This window comes from Colletotrichum abscissum (assembly GCF_030869225.1).
Source record: "Colletotrichum abscissum strain IMI 504890 chromosome Unknown Scaffold_14.1, whole genome shotgun sequence".
NCBI classification, from domain to species: domain Eukaryota; kingdom Fungi; phylum Ascomycota; class Sordariomycetes; order Glomerellales; family Glomerellaceae; genus Colletotrichum; species Colletotrichum abscissum.
In genome coordinates this window covers 855,687-875,149 of record NW_026850032.1, presented here as the reverse complement: position 1 = coordinate 875,149, position 19,463 = coordinate 855,687, and the positions used below count along the sequence as shown (strand labels likewise).

Sequence of the window (19,463 nt, the reverse complement as noted above, 5' to 3'; positions counted from 1 at the left end):
TCCACAACGCAGTTGCCAGCTAAACAACCGGTACACAGTACTCTTCCGCCAAGCAGGCTGAGTGATGCCGCCCAACCATCTTCCATTCATCGACCAACTAACTGTCTTTGTTAGTTATTCCTCGGCCGCTGGCTGTGTGAGCGTCTTTAACATCCTCTTGCGTCGACATCCATGATCCATATCGGAGGTTTCGCAATCCCACGTTCCAATCTGCCGCCAATTTGCCCGGTCGAGAGTCGGACTGTCTTGCCAACACACTTTTTGCCCGCACCCGCTTGCCGAAACCAAGAAACAGTCCATGCTCGCCTCCCTCATCTAGATAGACACGATCATGGATGGAACCTGCTGTGGAGGAACCATGATGGCTTGTCACCTCGACATCTCACTGGCTGAAGCCTGAAGCCTGAAGCCCCCGCGATGTCCGCGATGGGGATCTATCGACAGACCCGTCTACGGGTACGCAACTTTTTTTTATTCCTCTCTCATGACCGATGACACCCACGTTTACGACTCAAGCCTATGCTTGCATGACCTGGTCATCAAGACAATCTCGGCCGGACCACTTGGGGCTGATGAGCGTGACCAAAGCACGCCGCCTGCGTCTCCGGAAAGCATCAAAAAAACCATCAACTAATACCCACTCGCCATTCACTGCAACAACACGGCCCATGGCTTTCGGGCTGCCACCACTCTATTCCTGTCCAGGACATGCGCATCCACCGCCTCCGGTTAATTCATAGTCCTCGTCACGCTCAGCTTGCACAACACAAGACTCAAGCGGATGCATCCCAAAGCTCCATTCAGCGTACTCCGTACGGATTCCTCACCAAGAAAGTCTGAGCGAAACAATGAGACTAGCCCATAGGCTGTCCTGCCCGGCGGACGGAGTGTTGCCAATTAAGCTGTCACCTTGGAATGAGATAACCTGCGGCAACTCTTTCAAATCGGCTGACTAGCTTTTGGCTTGTTTCCTCGCAGTTGTTTTGACACCTACCTAGGTGTCCGTACGTGTACAAACCGTGTTCTCCATTCCGTCTGTTGACGCTTGGAAAAAGAGCCAAGAAGGCGACACGTTACTCACGACATCCACACCTAAATACCAAAGCCGCAACTCTCACATACATGCTGCGCTCGATTAGGTACCTAACAAAACCCGTACCGCCTCTCGCCGCTGTCTCCGCAAACCATCTTCCAGAGTCCAGGGCCAAGGGGTGTATGGATAGAACTGCAAACCAACACTGTCGGTTGAGCGAGATCTGTGATCCGCTCCCATCCGTCCCACCTACCATCCTTTTGGAAAGCGGCTTGTCAGTCGACGCTCACACACCCTCTTGGCAAACGCCCCATTTTGACCGCAAGGATGGCTGCAAACAATCAACGTTCCGTTTCGTACCTTGAGCTGTCGCTCAACAGGGCTTGAAATCGTCCCTGTAGGGACTCCGCATGCACGTCCTCCTACCGGTAGACTATTGCACGCGCATCCGTACGATCTCTCACGGCCAATGCCGATGCCCAGCAAGGAACTACAGTCCTTCTCTTACGGATACATGGTAGTCTTGTCTGGTAGACGCCAAAAGCATGGTCTGGTCGGCAGGCGTGAGTCAAACAAATACCACAAATCCGATTTGGAACCCGTCTACTCGTATACTGCGTACGGCATTGGGGAAGTGATCGAAGCATACATCGCATCATAGCCTGCAAAGTTTCTGCCGACAACCTACCTGGCAGCCGGCTTGCTTTCTCGAACAAGTACGTACTGCCCGACCAGGGGTTCCCTTATGCGGAGCCATCTCCGTGCTTCTCTCAAAGTTCTTCTGCGCCCTGAGACCAAGACCCCGATGGAGATCGTGGATTTTCAGAAGTCTGTGCTTTCCGCATGTTATTTTTTCTTTCTCCTTTTGCCTTGGATCTTTCTAAACGGAGTATTGACCGTACGATGGTCAGAAAGTTTTCCGCTCCGTTTTAAAGACAACGACTCAACGATGCTTCCTAGTGCAGCAAGGACCAGATGAATCTTTGTCTCATTTCCACGATGTTGCCAGTCATCAGCCGGCTCGGTACCAGAAGCGCATGCCGTGGTCGCACTGCAAGTTCCTCCTTTCCAAGTTAGCAGACAGGAGGGTCTATTGATCACACACACACACACACACACACACACACACCACTGTAGGTATGTGTACGGACATTGTGTCTTCAGTTATCAATGGTAGGCAGCTAGGTAATTGGCACTTTCCCGGAAACCACCAAAACATGTAAAGGCAAGCCGCAAGATGCACATCCCCATCTTCACATACCAGCGTCGCCGTGCTAGGGGCCTAAGTGGGAGGGAAGGCTTGAGGCTTGGAGCCTTAGAGGGATGACGGTCATGGATTTATGGTCCCAGGAGCGGGTGTCTCTCCCCTTGGGTTCCATACCTAGATCCCCGAAGGGCTAGCACTGCAACGCCCCTTCTCATCCGACCCGTCAGTTCGAACTACCTAGGCGTACCGGGGTGTTTTCATCCTCGATGGCGGCTTGTGACTGGTCAGACGGTGACGGGACTCGAACGACTCAATGCAATAAGTCCACCCCCAGGGTCAAGGGGATAAGACCTGCCGCGACGCCGCGTGTGGTTTCCCTTGGACCCCTTCTCAACTTTTGGGTCCCTGGAAAGGAGGCGGCACACTCTTCTCTGGTGACACTACTTCGTAGTGTACGAATACCTAGCGCTGTGTGGTCCGTAGGTGGTGCCGGTGGTATCCGTACTTTGTATCCCTGCCCCAGAGCAGCAACCTGGAAGGTATCCGTACCGCAGTCCAGTCGTGTTGCACGAGACGCAAGCAGGGATAGCATCTCTCACAGAGTCCCAGACTCCGACCTGGCGGCGTGAGCGCCTGGGCCGAGCGGTTCTTTCTGGGGCCAAGGACATTCCATCCATCTTCTCTTTGGTTTCCTTGCGTCCTTGACCGCCCGCCGCTCGTGAAGCCCCCCCTCTAATGGACCATGATCCATCTCTGGGGCTGCTGCAGTAAGTACTTGGGTACCGGGAAGTGCTAGACTCTCTCCTCTCAGTCTTGAGTCTTCCCTCCCAAGACCTAACTTCCCAAGACCCAGCCATTTGCCCAGAATCAGAATCAGATGCCCTGTCCTGACCCCCCTTGGCCCCCTGGCCTGTGCCTGCTCACCCGTTGACCAGGACGATACCTTGCGTGCCGTTGTCCCTCAGGCACTTTGTCTTGGTCGTACATTTTCGAACCTTGCATCCCGCCATGGCACTGCAGTCACAGTCGGTTTGGCATGGCGCGGTGCGAGGTGGAGGGAACGTAGGCAGTACGTACTCTGTGGCCAGGGGCTGTCCAATGTCCCATCTCAGGTGCCTTCTGTTACCCAAACAATGAAGACGCGACGCTCACTCAGTCAGTCAGTCACTCCTTCACTCCTCACTCAGACGGCACCCACCGAGTCCTCAGTCCTGGCCAGCACACAGCGTCCTGTGGCATTGGTACCGCAACCTGGTTTGCTCCACACTCCATTCATCCACCCACCGCCGACGCTCCCTCCCTAGCACAGTAATCCCATCCGTCCATCCATTCAACCATCCATCCCTCCTCCAGAGAGTCCAGAGTCTGGTGGGTGAGTGTCCACTCGTGCCCATTCACACGCTACGGTGTGCCAGAGAGGCCAGGGCCACACAATCTGAGCTAGAGTACCAGGGCAGCGAGACCAGCGAGGCGAGGCAATCAACCACTTATCCACTTCCGCATCCACATCCACACCCACCGCTGCTTTGCCCACACGCACACCAGCGCTATCGACAAGTCTGTCCCATGCTTCACTCCTCCCAGACTCCCAGTGCCTCCCTCCTCTTCCTCTCCTCCCCCCATATGGCCGTGCCCCCCCCCCCCCCCCCCCCCCCCCCCCCCCCCCCCCTCCCCCCCCCCGCCCCCCCCCCACCCCCCCCCCCCCCCTCCCAACTCCCCCCGCCTCCCCCCCCCCCCGCCCCCCGCGGCCCCCCCCCCCTCCCCCCCCCCCCCCCCTTTGGCGGGCCCCCCCCCCCCCCCCGGCGGTCGTGGAGTACCTACTCTAAGAGGTACCTCAAGCCCCAAAGGGAATCAGCCGCCTCGTCTGCTTCGACTCTGAAATGCACGACGCTCCGAGGTGAGATCCATGCTCAACCAATATGACGCAGCCCGCTGGCCGCCCCCCTTACCATCTAGTGTACCTAGAATCCCAGACACCTTCTTCGTTCCCATACTATGCAGTCCGCACTCACCTCAGTTACGGAGCACACACCCATACCGGTACCCCATGCGCTCACACGAAGAAAGACGGAAACAGTACGTACCATCCCTGGCCAGCCACGCCTGGGACGCCTGCCGCCTGCGCTGGCTGCGCGGATACCTCCCATCAACATCCCATCCTCCACCCATGCAAGCAACCCGCGCTCGCAGCCTTTTGGTACGAAGTACACACACACACACACACACACACACACACACACATGCCAAACCGTTCATGGTCTGAATTACTTGTTGGCCCACTTCGCACCCTTGGGCGACTTGCTCCTCTATGTACGGATACTGGAGCTAAGGTTTGATTTTATCCTTCAAGACCGATCTAGTATCACCCATGTCTTTTCTCGCTACTGTAATCCCTTGGGCCTTTTGGGACCATGACCTCTTGTCCATACATAGCCTGGGCTGAGTCCGTCCTTTCCATATCACGTATATCATCATCATCTACCGCATGTCCTACAACTAGGAACTCTTAGTTAAGAAACAAACAACCCGCAACCTCTCCCATCTTCATTCACCATCTCTATTTACCACAACACAACACTTGTCTGGCACCTACTACACACACACATACATCAAACAAGATGATGCCCACACTTATGGGAGGCGTTCTTCCTGGGCCCGTTCCCACACCCTATCACACCGACACCTTTCTGGACGACTTGTCGAGACAAATGGCCATCTCCCAAGCTTCACGGAGACTATCTCGAGGCTCCAACGGACAACGCAACGCAGGAGCTATGCGTGTAGCCAAGCCCACCAGCGCCAGCAACAGCCCGAGATCAGCAGCAGCCATGCAGGCAAGGAGGAGGACTGTGGTGAACGACGGAAACCTGGCGAGGCGGAGGCAGCAGCCCATGGACCAAGTCCCGATGCCCGACTATGGATCTCAGTCACGACCGAGTCGTCCCCTCAGCTGGCACCCTTCGACCTTTCAACAACAGAAGATGGCCGTCCCTCAGAGCATGGCACAATACCCATTCCCTCCTGTCACGTCGGCATATGACACGGACAGCTACCACGTATACCAGCAATTCCCACCAACACCGGCAGCCTACTCGTGCAACACTTCACCTGTTGCCTCATTCTCCCCTTTGTCACTCCCTTTTGGAGGATATGATGGGTCCAACTACCTGCCTGTCGAGGGCTGGAACGTGCCTCCTCAAGCACCACCGGCCTACGTCTCTTCAGACAACACTGGCTACGCTGAGCCTTTCCCATCTCTACCAACTACGCTCCCGGATCTTACGCCGTCTTCCACCTCGACACAATGGAATTCGCACCATGTGCACGGCTTCACTAGCACTTCTCCGCCCACCCCCGAAACGCTGCCGCAGGCCCAGCAGCCCCAACCTATCGTCCCGAATGAGGACACTATCCCTTATCAACCCCTCGACGAGCCTGAGGAGGAGGGAGAGATCCTTGTGGGCATGGGACTCTATGACGCTCCCGACAAGTATGATCAGGACCCGCAACTCGACACATCTCGCTCTGCCATGTCCTCGCTGCTGGGCGTTTCTTTCCGCCCTCTGGAGGGTACGGGTAAGGGCCTGAAGCTTGAGGAGTCGTGGCAGCCTCCTGAGAGCGATGACGAGGATGAGGATGAGCAGGACGATGCTGATGGCGAAGACTCGGATTAATGACACGACCAAAAGGAAAAGGACAACTCTCACACATTACAACACCAGCGCAAGCGTTTGATGATTTTACGACGAAACCCTGTAGACTTTGTATGATATCAAGAAGATGTACCATCAAGAATCGGGCTTGGGGGATCTTTGGGGACTGCAAAGACGGAGCATCACTATGCATGCTCCTCATGTCAAAGAAGCGAAGAAGATGAATGGAAAGGCAAAATACCCAAAGATAGAAGCATGGGCCAAATTTGTGGCCCTGGCGTCACAAAAGGCAAAGGCCCATGAAAAGCGCCTAGATAGAAACTATCAAAACGCGTAAAGCGAAAAACGGAACATATACCTACACTCTGCATAGTCCCTTCGCCCTCCAATGTGATTCCTAGAATCAAAGTAATAGCTGCCGCTTAGTTGATAATCACAAACTTGCAACAGCTGCACCAACACGGCCAACACGACCACGAGGATTACATGGTGACAGAGGCGCCGGATGGAATGGAATTTGGAAGTGCAATCGTCAACGCGGACACTAAAAATAAGCGAAAAAGAGGCTCCCGAATGGCACCCCTGTCGAGGCATGGCATGAGCTGCATGTGGGTCCGAGTCTCCCCTGTCACATTTTGTCAGCCGTCCAATCAGTCGAGAGAGATAGCTCCCCGCCCCCGCCGTTCTGGCCAGCCCTGCCGGGTCAAAACACCCCGCCCGTGGCCCCTAGAAATTTTCTTTGGTGACCTCACCGTAGCCCAGTTGCACACCCAGCCACCTCCCTCCCTCTCCCCTCCCGTCCTCTCCTTTCCCACCGTACTGTGCGAGGTTATCCGTACGAATACCGAGCGTGCACCTCCATCTCTTTGCTGCCCGTCTCTGACTACGCAGTATGTGTGGCGAGTGAACCTTCCATTAGAGAGTTTTAGACTCCAATGATGAGGGGTCGAGGGGGAACAGCCGCCGTTATCGGATCGAACTTGGCACCTTCAGTTCTTTACCCCACCATGGATGCTTTGGAAATTTTCCTCGCTCGTCGAGTCACGAATCGCGAATTACGACATTGAGAGAAAATAATTGGGCTCCAGTTCGGCTTCTCTCCCGTCAATCTCGAGTCCAAGTTCGGGTGGGTTCCCATTCTGGCTTACCCCTCTTCTTCCGTTCGCTGCTGCTGCTGCTGCTACTGCTGGTCGGAACCTGGATTGACTCACACAGAACAACCAAAAAAGTTGCATCAAGTTCAACCACGATACCATCATCATCCGGAAGAAACTAGTTGAATTTCAAGATGGCATCCCAGTAAGCCTGATACTCCCGTCGAATGCTTAACTCTTAAACAACTTCTAGTCGCTAATGGATTGATGACAATAGGAGCGTTTTGATGCTCGGCGCGGGCTTCGTGACCCGGCCGACGCTTGACATCCTCAGCGATGCCGGAATCCCCGTTACCGTTGGTACGAAGCTCCCCATCCTACCACCACTACCGCCACTGTCTCCTCCTCTTCCTCCCTATCCGCCCGAACCAGATATGAAGGCACCCGATATCAACCACCAGACTTGGAATAACTGAAAACTAATCAATTCCTCAACATGCAGCCTGCAGAACCCTCGAGTCCGCCAAGAAGCTGTCCGAGGGCGTCAAGCACGCCACCCCCATCTCTCTCGATGTCAACGACGACAAGGCCCTCGACGCCGAGGTGGCCAAGCATGACCTCGTCATCAGCTTGATCCCCTACACCTTCCACGCGACCGTCATCAAGTCGGCCATCCGCCAGAAGAAGCACGTCGTCACCACCAGCTATGTCTCGCCCGCCATGATGGAGCTGGACCAGGCCGCCAAGGATGCCGGCATCACCGTCATGAACGAGATCGGACTGGACCCCGGTATCGACCACCTGTACGCCGTCAAGACCATTGAGGAGGTCCACCGTGAGGGCGGCAAGATCCTCTCCTTCCTCTCCTACTGCGGCGGTCTCCCCGCCCCCGAGGCCTCAGACAACCCGCTCGGCTACAAGTTCTCGTGGTCCTCCCGCGGTGTGCTGCTCGCCCTCCGCAACGCGGCTAAGTACTACAAGGACGGCCAGGTCGTCGACGTCTCCTCCAAGGACCTCATGGCCACCGCCAAGCCCTACTTCATCTACCCGGGCTACGCCTTCGTCGCCTACCCCAACCGCGACTCTACCCCCTACAAGGAGCGCTACAACATCCCCGAGGCCCAGACCATTGTCCGCGGTACCCTTCGCTACCAGGGCTTCCCCCAGTTTATCAAGGTCCTCGTCGACATTGGCTTCCTCGAGGACGCCGCCCAGGAGACGCTCGCCAGCCCCATTGCGTGGAAGGACGCCACCAAGGCCGTCGTCGGCGCCGCCTCGAGCAGCGAGAGCGACCTCGAGGCCGCCATCGTCGCAAAGGCCCACTTTGAGTCCCCCGAGGACAAGCAGCGCATCCTCAGCGGCCTGCGGTGGATCGGCGTCTTCTCGGACGAGAAGATTACGCCCCGCGGCAACCCGCTCGACACGCTCTGCGCGACGCTGGAGAAGAAGATGCAGTTCGAGGAGGGCGAGCGCGACATGGTGATGCTGCAGCACAAGTTTGAGATTGAGCACAAGGACGGCTCGCGCGAGACGCGGACGTCGACGCTCGCCGAGTACGGCGAGCCCAAGGGCTACTCGGCCATGGCCAAGCTCGTCGGCGTGCCCTGCGGTGTCGCCGTCCAGCAGGTGCTCAACGGCACCATTGCCGAGCGCGGCGTCCTGGCACCCATGAACTCCAAGATCAACGACCCCATCATGAAGGAGCTCAAGGACAAGTACGGCATCTACCTCATTGAGAAGACCTTGTCTTAGAGAGGTCTTGTTGGTCGAGATAGTGTTTGTATGTCTACCTACCGGGTTCAGCTGTCATGCGTGGGAATGGGCAAAAAAAAAAAAGCATGCGCAGTTGGACTTTGATGAGAACAGAGTAAAAAGTTTAGACATTGTTCATCGGGAAGAATAGAAAACGCTTTGACGTGTCCATGATGTTTCCCTACATTGTTGCCTAGTCATGTCTGGAGTGAAGCTTGAAGGGAGTAATCGCGTGTATCGGACCATGCATCATTCGGTGGACCGACTGAGTCCGCGGGAATGCTCAGATTGATCAGTTCGCCTTGTGATGATGGGCCAAAGAACGGGACGTGGCGGCTACTCATCTCAACTTTTCAGTATGAGAAGAAAGCGGATCTCCACACGAAACGCCATGGCCAGACAACATAGGAGAGTGACATATCGAGATTGGAGGGTTCACTTCGTCTGATGATCAATAACAAGGACAACGATAAGTCCGAATAACCGCGTGGAATGGAATGATGCTTTTTTGCACTTGACTTGCGTTTCTGGCTGGTATGAGTGAAGTGAGGTGGGAGGAGTGTATTAACGTGTCGCATGTGGTGGCGTTGCGTGTCCCAGAGGGATGGATTATTCTACACAGGTGAGTAAGTAGCTTGGGGCGTGTGAGTGTAAGCAAATGTGAGTGCCGTGAGGGTTGTGAGGGACAGTGGATGGATGAGTGTGTGAAATGTGGTTGGCGGTGAGGTGTAATGTGCAATCTGAAGATCGGGCGGCCGCTATTCGATACTAATCGGGGAATTTTAACACATTTCGCAGTTCCCCCCGTTCCCAAAACTGAACTTTTTTCAACCTCATGTCTTTTTCCCCCCTCCCATCCTATCCTCTTCCCCATTTTCCTCAACAGAGCCTTTGAAACCCAAATCCGCCATCAGACTGGACCCGGCCAGAACGCCATTCGAACAAGGGACGAAATCAGACGGTGCTCATTCGGCTCTCCCGGGTTATCCGTCTGGGGAAAACGAGCGAGTCCAGTCCTTCTGAGCCGCAAACCCGTAAGAAAGCTTCAAGCGTAACGCCAAAAGCCGCGAGCGCTCCCCTCGCGACACACTAGGAAACGAAACCAAAGCGAACGACATTCTTTCTCAAGGGGGACACACACGCATAGGGGCCTGAAACACTGCAAGTCGTCAGCTTTTCTGAGGACCACTAGAGTTCTAGACAGACGGGGGTCGGGAGCAAAGGCTGCTGACAGCGAAACCGGGGGGGGGGAAAGACAAACGGAACGGAACACGCGAGTCGAATTTGGCTTTGGGCTCTTTGGAAAAGACAGACTGGCAAGCATAGCACGTCTGTACAGCAGCAGCAGCAGCAGCAGCAGCAGCAGCCCGGTCAAGGAAAGCTAGACGAGGGCGGATCTGAGCACACCGTAAGTAATCGTACGTTCGATCACACACCACCAGGCCAGGACACATTGGGTACAGCAAGTCTCTCCCCGCGGCCAGCCATCCAGACTCTCACACATACAACCAGACACAAGCGCAGAGAGACGCACACCCACTCACACTCACACACTCTCGCAGTTGAACACCACACACCCGGCACATTACACACACCCAGCAAATGGTGCAGTACATCCTGACGCCGTGGCGCGATCGCCGCGAGCTGCTCAAGGTTCGCCAGCAGTTCTATCCCGCTGCCCCAGCGTCTGCATCAGCGGCACCAACAACATCCACATCCGCCGCCCGAGCTAGCGGTACGGCAGCAATAGCAGCGTCCGCGGCCGCCGCATCCCAGGCCTTGACAAGGTCTTGGATACGAGGAACAGCTGCACAAGCACCAGCACAAGCACACGCGCCAGCGCCAGCACCAGCGCCGACGCCATCGTCAAGTTCATCAGCACCAGCAACAAGCACCAGCACCAACAAGACGACCCCAAGCAGCGACAAGCACCATGCCGTCGCGAGGGTGTCCATGTGGATGCAGCGCGGCAACTGCCCGCACATGGTCGAGTCCACGGCCCTGCTGACGGCCGCCATCCTCAGCGACGCCGAGAGCAAGGGCGGCGCCGGCACCTATGCTGTTCGCGCTGCCTACGCTGCTGCCTTCAGCCGGTACGTTTTACATCTTTCTCCAGAGTTCCCTCTCTTCTCCCTCTCCTCTGTCTCTGATATTATCACTTGTCTCTTTTCTGTTGTCCTCCATCATCTCAAGGGCCAAAAAAGGCTGTTTGTTAGTTCCAAGTTCAAGGTGCGGCGTGCCAGTGAGAGAAAGGAAAGTCTAGTAGGGGTGTTTTACGTTCCGTCCTACGCCCGCCTCCTCCTCTTCCTCCTTCTTTCTGCCCTTGGAGTCTTGTCTCTAGAGAGTGGCTTGAAACAATCTCAATCCTCCAGGGATCTGGGCCGCCTCTTCTTTTTTGTCACCTCTACATTTGGATTTCGGCGCATTTCACATCTCACATCTTTATTTGACTTTTCTGTCATTTTCACCCATCCTTCGACACAAACATACACACGCCCCCCCTCTCACCACCGAAGCACCCTATGTACCGTAGCCCACTCACTCCCCCCTACCCGAGTCGGGTCCCGTCTGAAGGGCCATCAACAATCGCCTGATCTGCGCGACTGCTGGAAGCCACATACACCAAGACAGGCTTTCACTTACATACACCGCGCCAACCAGCACACCCACACCCCCTCTCTTCCCCCCTTCAAGATTCCCAGCAAGCCGGCGTGGTTTTGCAATTGGGCGTCTCACCTTGTTCGGGAAGCGTCAGCGGTACAGTACACTTGGGAGCTATGGTCTGAGGGACGTTCCTGGCATCGGGGGAAGCTTGGCCTGATTTGCTTGAGGCATGCTAAACTTCCTATGGCCTCTTTGAGGCCCGTCGCTGCAAACCCGGAATGCCATAGCTCGTTTCTCACCCTGTAGTCAATGGGCGCCGGTTCAAGAACCCAGTATGGGTGTGAGGGCTTGCAAGTGTCTTGCCCAGATCATTCATTGCTCGAGCCTCCGGGCTTCGGGAGCCCTGCCTTTTCCGCCTCGGGTACACGGTGCACCCCTTGATTGATCAATCTGCCACTGTCACCGCCTGCCGATCGTTCGGTGTTGCTTACACTGCTCTTTTTTTCGTCTAGGTTCGTGACCGGGCTCTTGGACGGCCATCAGGATAAGCAACGCAAGCTGAGCATGTACTCGGTGGCAAAGACTATTGGCTTGCCGGCGACCTTTGTCGAGCTGCGGCACCAGGCGACGCACGAGACGCTGCCGTCTCTCGCGAAGCTGCGGTCCGCCGCGCGCAAAGCGCTGGTTTGGATCTGGGAGTATTACTGGCAGCACCTGGGGCCTAATGAGGTCGTGAGCCAGGCCCCCGAAAGGACGGGTCCCGTGGCCGTCGCCGCCGGCTCTGCCGTCCCTGTGCGCCGCGAAGTCGTGGTCGCGTTTCTGGAGGAGCAGGACGCTGGGAGGAGGGCTGAGATGAGGAAATGGATTGACGGGCTGGACGAGAGTCGGTTGCTGGCGACACTGGAGAAGATTATTGAGGCGCCGCCGAGCGACGCCGTCATGCTTGCGGCTCAGCGGTTATCAGAGGACATTGCGCGCAAGGGACAAGCAGATGGGCAGGGCGAGATGGAGGAGGACGAGGCTTCCGAGAGCGCTGGCACCGGATGGGCCAAGTTTGAGGGGACTTGGAAGCCACGACCTATTGGCGTCGCGTAAATCGTCGACCCCAGCCGCAGGTGTCATATGTGAACATTCAAACGTTATACCATCATCACTACATATCATCTATGAAAGAAAATGCTCTTGCCTGTGAGGTATTCAGCATCGAGATATCACCGATGGAGTTGTTGTTGCAGTGCTCATGCGACATCACGTGGGGTATGACGATGCCAATTGGATGCGGGTCGTCTGTCGTTGGCCCCCTCGCGGATTTGTAATAACGTCACCGTGACTTGCCGAGGAGCTCCCGAACGCAACAGCTCACAGCTCTGATCCCCCAACTGACTGCAGAAGAAACAGCTCTCACTACACTGCACAATTGCCTTTCATGAATACCCTCATCGCAAGGAGACCACTACTGAGACAAAAACTCGCCACCGTTACAGCTGCAGTGAGTTTTTTTCCCCAGTGTTTGCCCATTCAATTCTAGGTTGATTAGCTATTTGTGAGAGATTGGGAAGCTTATACAAGGTGGATAGCTCACATTCGCCAACGCTATGCATATCCAGTCGATTCCCATGTGTACGTCACCTCCCGCAAGCTTCTTGATGCCCTTTTCGTTATTAAACACGAGAGAACGGGAGTGAGAGGCAGCAGATGGAGTATATGTTTCCATCATACTGGCATGAGATTTTGACTTGTTTTCAGGGGTGGGCAGTAGTAACAACTACGCCTACCTGGTCAAGGACGACAAGACCAACGATGCCGTCATCATTGACCCGGCCAACCCGTCCGAGTAAGTGTTTCTCCCCCATCACTCATGAATCTGAGGGAAAGAGGAAGGGCATCTTGGACTGCGGTTGCGTCGTGTATCGAGCTTAAGCTGACAACCCTCTCCAGAGTGACTCCCGTGTTGCAAAAGGCTATCAAGAGCGGCGAGATCAACCTCACAGCCATCGTCAACACGCACCAGTGAGACTCTCGTCCTTGAGAAAAATTCACAAACGACGCGGGGAATCCCCTCGAGACCTTGTGCGCGTATCTGACATCTCTGACAGCCACTGGGACCACGCAGGCGGAAACAAGAAGCTGGTACGTCTTGGATCCCCCTCCCCCCCTTTTTTTTCCCCGTCTCGCCCGGACTCACACACAGAAAAACAGCAAGGCGAGCTGGGCCTGGATAAGCTCCCCATCATCGGCGGCAAGGACTGCGAGGGCGTGACGCGGACGCCGGGCCACGGCGAGTCGTTCAAGATTGGCGAGGGCATCGCCGTCAAGGCGCTGCACACGCCGTGCCACACGCAGGACAGCATCTGCTGGTTCATGCAGGACGGGGACCAGAAGGTTGTGTTTACGGGCGATACGCTCTTCATCAGCGGTGGGTTCCCATCGTTTGCCCGATTTTTTTTATCAACTCATCGCCTCCTTTTCGTCCCTTGGACGGTGACAATGCGGGGCGGGTTTCATCTCTCGATAATCATCACCATCACGAGGGAGAAGATGCCTTTGAGAAGGAGAGGTTCCCTGTTGGGGGAAGCAGAGGCGTAGCTGCTAGAGATTCTTTTGCTGACTATCCTTCTTTACTTTCCGACAGGTTGCGGCAAGTTCTTCGAGGGTAACGCGGAGGAGATGCACAGCGCGCTGAACAAGACGCTGGCCGCGCTTCCCGACGACACGGTCGTGTTTGTGAGTTTCTTGGACCTCCCATCAAACTTGATCCAGGGACAGGATGAAGCTTGGAACAAGGGGGGGGGGGGCATCATTGCTGACAGAGCACAAACAAAGCCCGGCCACGAATACACCAAATCCAACGTCAAGTTCGCCGCGTCGGTGCTGCAGAACGAGGCGATCCAGAAGCTGCAGGCGTTCGCGGAGAACAACAAGGAGACGCAGGGCAAGTTTACGATTGGGGATGAGAAGGTATGTTATTCCTAGTGTCCCCCCCCCCCCCCCCCACCTCCCCCCTCCCACTGCCAGCGAGGGTAGGGAGGGGGGGGGGATGCTAGACGCGCGGAAGGAAAAAGCAAAAAAAAGAACCACGGGGGAAATTTCATTTGTGGGGTTGGAAGGTTAGTTTTTTCCTGGTTCCCCCCCCCCCCCCCCCTCTTTCGCAACAACGTGGAAGTACGAGGGTAAGGTTGGGGAAGATGAGCTAACGACTGCTCGAAAACACAGAAACACAACGTCTTTATGCGCGTCGAGGTGAGTTTTTACAGGCCCTTTGCCCCCGTGGAGCCTCGCGGGCACTCTCGCCTTGGAGAGACACAGAGGCTGATGGTGGTATTTGTCACGAAATAGGACCCCGAGATTCAGAGGGTGACGGGGGAGAGCGAGCCCGTTTCCGTCATGAACAAGTTGCGTGAGATGAAGAATAACTTCAAGTGAGTAAGTGGCAGGTTTTCCATCCCCCTCCCGTTTCGTCGTATGGTATTATTCTCCTACGGCGTCGGCCTGCTATGGGACGTGGCACTTGGGCCGGTAGTAATGCCATGAGCAAGTCTGACGGATGAATAGTCCACCTCCTGATTCCAAGATCTAACATGATGAGATTGCTCAAATGGGGGCCGGCAAGTTTAGGCCATAGGACATATTGCAAGAGTTTGAAGTAGGCAGTATGCGAGAGCAGTCTCTCGACCGCGAAATCAAAAGCACAGCAGCCACGTCTGTTACTACTTCTCAGACAGTGAACATCAAAGTCATCAAAACTACATCACCGCGTCACGAGCATGTCTCCCACAGGTCCTAAACGCGACAACCACAAGTGATTGAAGCGAGAGTGTAAGCCGGGGAAGGGGCGGTACGTCCTGCGACGCGCCCCCGTTTGTTTAATCTTGCTTCACTGTCCACACGTGCTCGCTCTGGGTAAGAAAGCGGCAAGCTCTAGCATTTTTTAGAAGCTGTGTCATGTCATGTTTTTGGTTTTCTTTCCAAGTTCGTCTCAATGTTTTGAAGACGGTGGTTCTTTGTCTAGTCCCGCTGGGGACGAGGAAAGGAAACCACGAAGAGGGTGCCATGTTTGGCGGGTTGTGATGCCTTGCGGGTGTGGCATTGGCATGTTGCAGCTGCAAACTCCCCGAGTTGGAAGCGCCGCGTAGGAAGAGGGCATGAATAGCCGTGTGGCGTGATCCATTTTGGAGTTTGGTATGAATGCAGGATCCCAGATTTGCTGGGCGCAGGTCCGGCGCGGAGGCCGTGGAGCTTTGAGTATGAGGCACACTTCCTCTAGGCAGCTTTGACCTATGGCAGAGTGTGGAGGCGGTTTTGATAGATCCGTAAACTACTGTTCTCTTCGACCACGTTGCCTAGGTCTCGAGGTTTTTGGTGAAAATGGTCCATGTGATCGGCAATGGGAAGTGAAGCAGAGAGCGAAGTGCGCGCGCAGGATCCGGTGAAGGGCCTGCTTATCGTCGGCCTCTCTGTTCATTCGCAAGGCGCTAGAGCTGGTTTGGGGGGTCTCATGGTTGAGGTAGTCGACGCTTCTCACAGTGAGTGAGTGTCGTGAGGTTGTGATGGTTGAGAAAGGAGAGGAACCGTAGTTTGCGGAAGCTTTTTATGTTGAATTTTTTTGCAACGGCGGGGCGGGCTATCGTGCGAGCGAAACTTCGCGCACATGGTCAGTGCACTGTATCCGAACACGCGCGGCCCCACAACCCATTAACGCGTCCCCGGCGCTCTTTCGTCCCGGCGCAACCATCGTCATTGACCTCCAGCTCTCAAGCACCTGCCTCGCTCGCGCTTGCGACGACCACATTTTCCAAATCCCACCACCTCTCCCGCAGCCAACAAAACTCCTCAAAAACACCGAATCAGCATCTCAACTCCATCCAAGATTTCCAAAATGGTAAGCCACCACCACCACCCCTCTTCGCAATCCTCAACCCACCCAAAACTAACACGCCGATTCCAAAGCCCGCAAAACGCAAACCGCCAACCCAAAAACCCTCCTCCTCAACAACAGACGTCCCCCGCCCCCGCGCCTCCAAACTCGCAAAAGAGCACAACATCTCCGCCCACGAAGAGCGCGAGATCCGCGAAGCCTTTTCCCTGTTCGCCGAACCCCTCAAAGGCTACTCCAAAGAAGGCGTCATCCCCACGTCAGACGTCCGCTCCTGCCTCGTCGCCCTCGGCATCCCGCCCTCCTCCCGCGACGAGCAGGCCGAGTTCGTCGAGATCCTGGACCCCGAGGGCGAAGGCTTCGTCGCCTACGAGCCGTTCTTCGCCGTGTGTGCGTTGAAGTATCATCAGAGGGAAGAACGGGGCGGAGGCGAGGCGAGGAGGAGGGAGGTGGAGGAGGCGTTTGGGCTTTTCACGGGGGCCGGGGCCGGCGGAGGCTCTTCGGCGTCGGGTTCTGCTGGCCCGCGGGATGTCATAACGATTGCGGACCTCAAGAGGGTTGCTGCCGTGCTGAGGGAGGACGTCAAGGACGAGGTGCTGCGGGATATGATCCTCGAAGCCAACGGCGGCGCGGGCGTAGGCAAGGGAGTGAGGAGGGACGAGTTTGAGGAGGTTATGCGGCGGGCTGGGGTTTGGCGATGATTGCGCGCGCGCGTGCGATCTACCTCACCGGCTGGGTTGGACGTTGAGAGGCTTCGTGGTCTATGTGGCGGGTTTGGTCCTGCATTATACCCCATTGTGCTGGCGTTTGGGAGGCACGGCGATTGCATTTTCCTTCTTTCATTGTGTTAGGGCGCGCTTATAGCATCTACGGGCTACTTCTATTATCATGGTTCGAACTTCAATCCCACGGCTTCAAGGTTCACAATCCACACGAGTAACTGCAATTTGCTGCAGTCCCTGGAACACTCTGGTAAATACCGGTGGTAATGATGATTCTATCTGATCTCGGTGCAGCCCATATGGCACCCGTGGGGTGTGATATCTTCATCGCCCCCGAGAGTTTGTATTTCCATGCTAATAAAAGAGACAACAAGAAAACGCCCATGACATATGCTTATTCCGGCCTTGTTCCTTGTGTGTTGGTGCGTTGCCAATTACCGTGGCCTGAGATTGAGTACGGACTTAACCTGATTTGCCCAACAAAACAAAACACATATAAATTCCCATTCCCGTATGGTTGGTGAGATTAAGACCAAGTGAGGTCCCTCCTCACCGCTGTGTCCGTCACTGGATGGGGGTTGCCTTTTGTGCAGAGAAGAGAAAGGGCTCGGGAGGGGGATTCATGCAGAGGCCACGCTGTTGGGCCTCGGAGCCGCAGCAAAGACCCTCTCAGACCCCAGCAAGGCCCTAGAAGGGGGCAGAGTGCGGAGGGACGCGGCCGGCCTTCTAAGCCGGCGCACCTCCGGCCGCAGCCTTGGCCTTGTCAGCGGCCGCCTTTTGTGAGTCGATAACGACTTGGAGCTCGGGAGGTGCCTTGAAGCCGGCATGGTCCTGGTGACGCTTGTAGAAGTAGTTATCGGCCTTGGGGCGCAGCTCGGCGGGGAGCTCTTCGAGTACGCATTCCAGGATAGCATCGACGGATTTCTGCTTGGAGCCGTCGCGGTGCCAGATGGAGATGAGGTGGGAGTTGAAGCGGACGGACAGACCAACACCGCAAATCTGGTCGTCTGGAGGTAGTCAAGGGTTAGCTTGGTTGCGCTTGTGGTCAAGGAGATGCAAGAAGACACGGAAGAGAGGGCGACATACTGTCGTCTAGTACGCTCTGCAGCTTCTCGCCAATGGCAAGAAGCTGAACGCGAGTCCACACATCGGGACCAATGTTCTTGGGCACACGGAAGGTCCAGGCGCCGCCGTTGATGTTGCGGCGGTCCTCCCAGATGGGCTTGAAGCCCTGCTTGAAGAGGTATATGGACTCGCGCATCTTGATCTGATCGACGGGTGTGTTGTTGTTGTACTTCCAAAAGTCCTGGACGGATTCTATCTGCGAACCAAGCTGTTCAAGCTGCACCTTATACTCCTCATCGTTGCCCGACTTTTGCTGGTCCTTTGCTTGTCTGGAGTAATGAGTATTGGGCGTTAGTCTTGAAAGCTTCAGGGGTGGTGGGGGTGGGGTTGCGCAAGATCTGGGACAGGCGCCTGAGGACAGACACTGTGGTAATTTCGAGAGGAGCACTCACTTGTCAAAGTAGACATTCCAGTAATGTTGTGTGGGCAGAGGGCGCATGGCCTTGAGGAAGTTGCGCTTTGCATCGTCACGCTGGTCGGCCGGGGAGCTGACACTGGGCGAGTTGGGGTCGGTTGTGCTCTGGGAAAGCCCCGACAGGCCACGGGTGAAGAGGGCAGGTCTGGCGGCCATGGCGTGTGAAGTGGTTGGGAGGGCGGTGGAAAGGGGGTATCGAGATGAAAATGCACAGGAAGGGCAACAGCAGGTGAAGTCGCAGCAGCAAGAAGACGGAAAAGGGTGTCGAGTGTTGAGTCGCAAGGCAAGTGTCCGGTCGAAGGTGAAGTTGAGGTCGTATGTTGCGTCGCTTGCCCGCTGGACCTGGTCGGGGATCGGGGGTCGGGTAGGCGTGACCGAGAGAGGTACCTTAAGAGGGACGACGGACGGGACACAGTGACAAGTTACACGCTGCCAGACTGAGATGCCCTTGCTTTTTTGAGTCGCTGGTCGTTGGTTGGCTGAGTGGAGTGCGGCGGTGCCTAATGTAGCAACGAGGGGCAGAAGTGGGCAGGCCGTTGACGGGTCGGGGGACGGGGCACGCTTAAGTGCCTGAGGGCCGGCGTCCTTTACTGTATAGTTGCTGTGTGCTGGTTGCTGACTTGGCTTGTGTGTGTGTGGTAACGTGGTTGTTGGCCCGGTAGGAGAAGACGTGGAGAGAGACGGGAGGCTTGGGCTTGTTTGGAAATCGCCAATGAAAGGACCGGTTTGGTGGGTTTCTTGGACTTGTCTGGGGGAGTACAGATACAGCCTGTTCGTACGTATCCGTAGTCTGTAAGGAGTATCCGTATTGGCAGATCAGATAGCGAGATGGCGCGGGGAGGGGAGATTTGATTGTCAGGAACAGATGCCCTTGTCTTGCAGCTTGCTTTGGCGCCCGGTGGTGTTCCTCTCAAGTGTCAATTACCTAGTGCCAGGGACCCGACAGAGGGACACAAGTGGACCAGAAGATACCTGTTAGACAGAA

General features: G+C 55.8%; 6 protein-coding genes across 6 annotated transcripts; 5 read left to right on the top strand and 1 right to left on the bottom strand.

Moving 5' to 3' along the window:
* Positions 1-4,159: 4,159 nt before the first annotated feature.
* On the top strand, positions 4,160-4,576 carry CABS01_06855 (uncharacterized protein; the record flags this gene model as incomplete). Its single annotated transcript, XM_060540220.1, has 1 exon — positions 4,160-4,576. One exon carries the CDS (start codon positions 4,160-4,162, stop codon positions 4,574-4,576), a length of 417 nt encoding a protein of 138 aa, XP_060403904.1.
* Positions 4,577-4,858: 282 nt separating this feature from the next.
* On the top strand, positions 4,859-5,914 carry CABS01_06854 (uncharacterized protein; the record flags this gene model as incomplete). The annotated part of the gene is made up of 1 exon (XM_060540219.1): positions 4,859-5,914. One exon carries the CDS (start codon positions 4,859-4,861, stop codon positions 5,912-5,914), a length of 1,056 nt encoding a protein of 351 aa, XP_060403903.1.
* A 1,267-nt stretch (positions 5,915-7,181) lies between these two features.
* CABS01_06853 (saccharopine dehydrogenase) lies at positions 7,182-8,739 on the top strand (the record flags this gene model as incomplete). Its single annotated transcript, XM_060540218.1, has 3 exons — positions 7,182-7,192; positions 7,265-7,347; positions 7,490-8,739. The coding sequence occupies 3 exons, from the start codon at positions 7,182-7,184 to the stop codon at positions 8,737-8,739; spliced, it is 1,344 nt and encodes a 447-aa protein (XP_060403902.1).
* Positions 8,740-10,341: 1,602 nt separating this feature from the next.
* CABS01_06852 (hydroxyacylglutathione hydrolase) lies at positions 10,342-14,766 on the top strand (the record flags this gene model as incomplete). The annotated part of the gene is made up of 11 exons (XM_060540217.1): positions 10,342-10,832; positions 11,856-12,434; positions 12,736-12,832; positions 12,921-12,963; positions 13,090-13,177; positions 13,282-13,353; positions 13,440-13,473; positions 13,543-13,759; positions 13,976-14,301; positions 14,557-14,583; positions 14,680-14,766. 11 exons carry the CDS (start codon positions 10,342-10,344, stop codon positions 14,764-14,766), a joined length of 2,061 nt encoding a protein of 686 aa, XP_060403901.1.
* Positions 14,767-15,727: 961 nt separating this feature from the next.
* Positions 15,728-16,917, top strand: CABS01_06851 (calmodulin; the record flags this gene model as incomplete). The annotated part of the gene is made up of 2 exons (XM_060540216.1): positions 15,728-15,870; positions 16,092-16,917. The coding sequence occupies 2 exons, from the start codon at positions 15,728-15,730 to the stop codon at positions 16,915-16,917; spliced, it is 969 nt and encodes a 322-aa protein (XP_060403900.1).
* Positions 16,918-17,664: 747 nt separating this feature from the next.
* CABS01_06850 (eukaryotic initiation factor 4E) lies at positions 17,665-18,634 on the bottom strand (the record flags this gene model as incomplete). Its single annotated transcript, XM_060540215.1, has 3 exons — positions 17,665-17,945; positions 18,025-18,332; positions 18,456-18,634. 3 exons carry the CDS (start codon positions 18,632-18,634, stop codon positions 17,665-17,667), a joined length of 768 nt encoding a protein of 255 aa, XP_060403899.1.
* Positions 18,635-19,463: the final 829 nt, after the last annotated feature.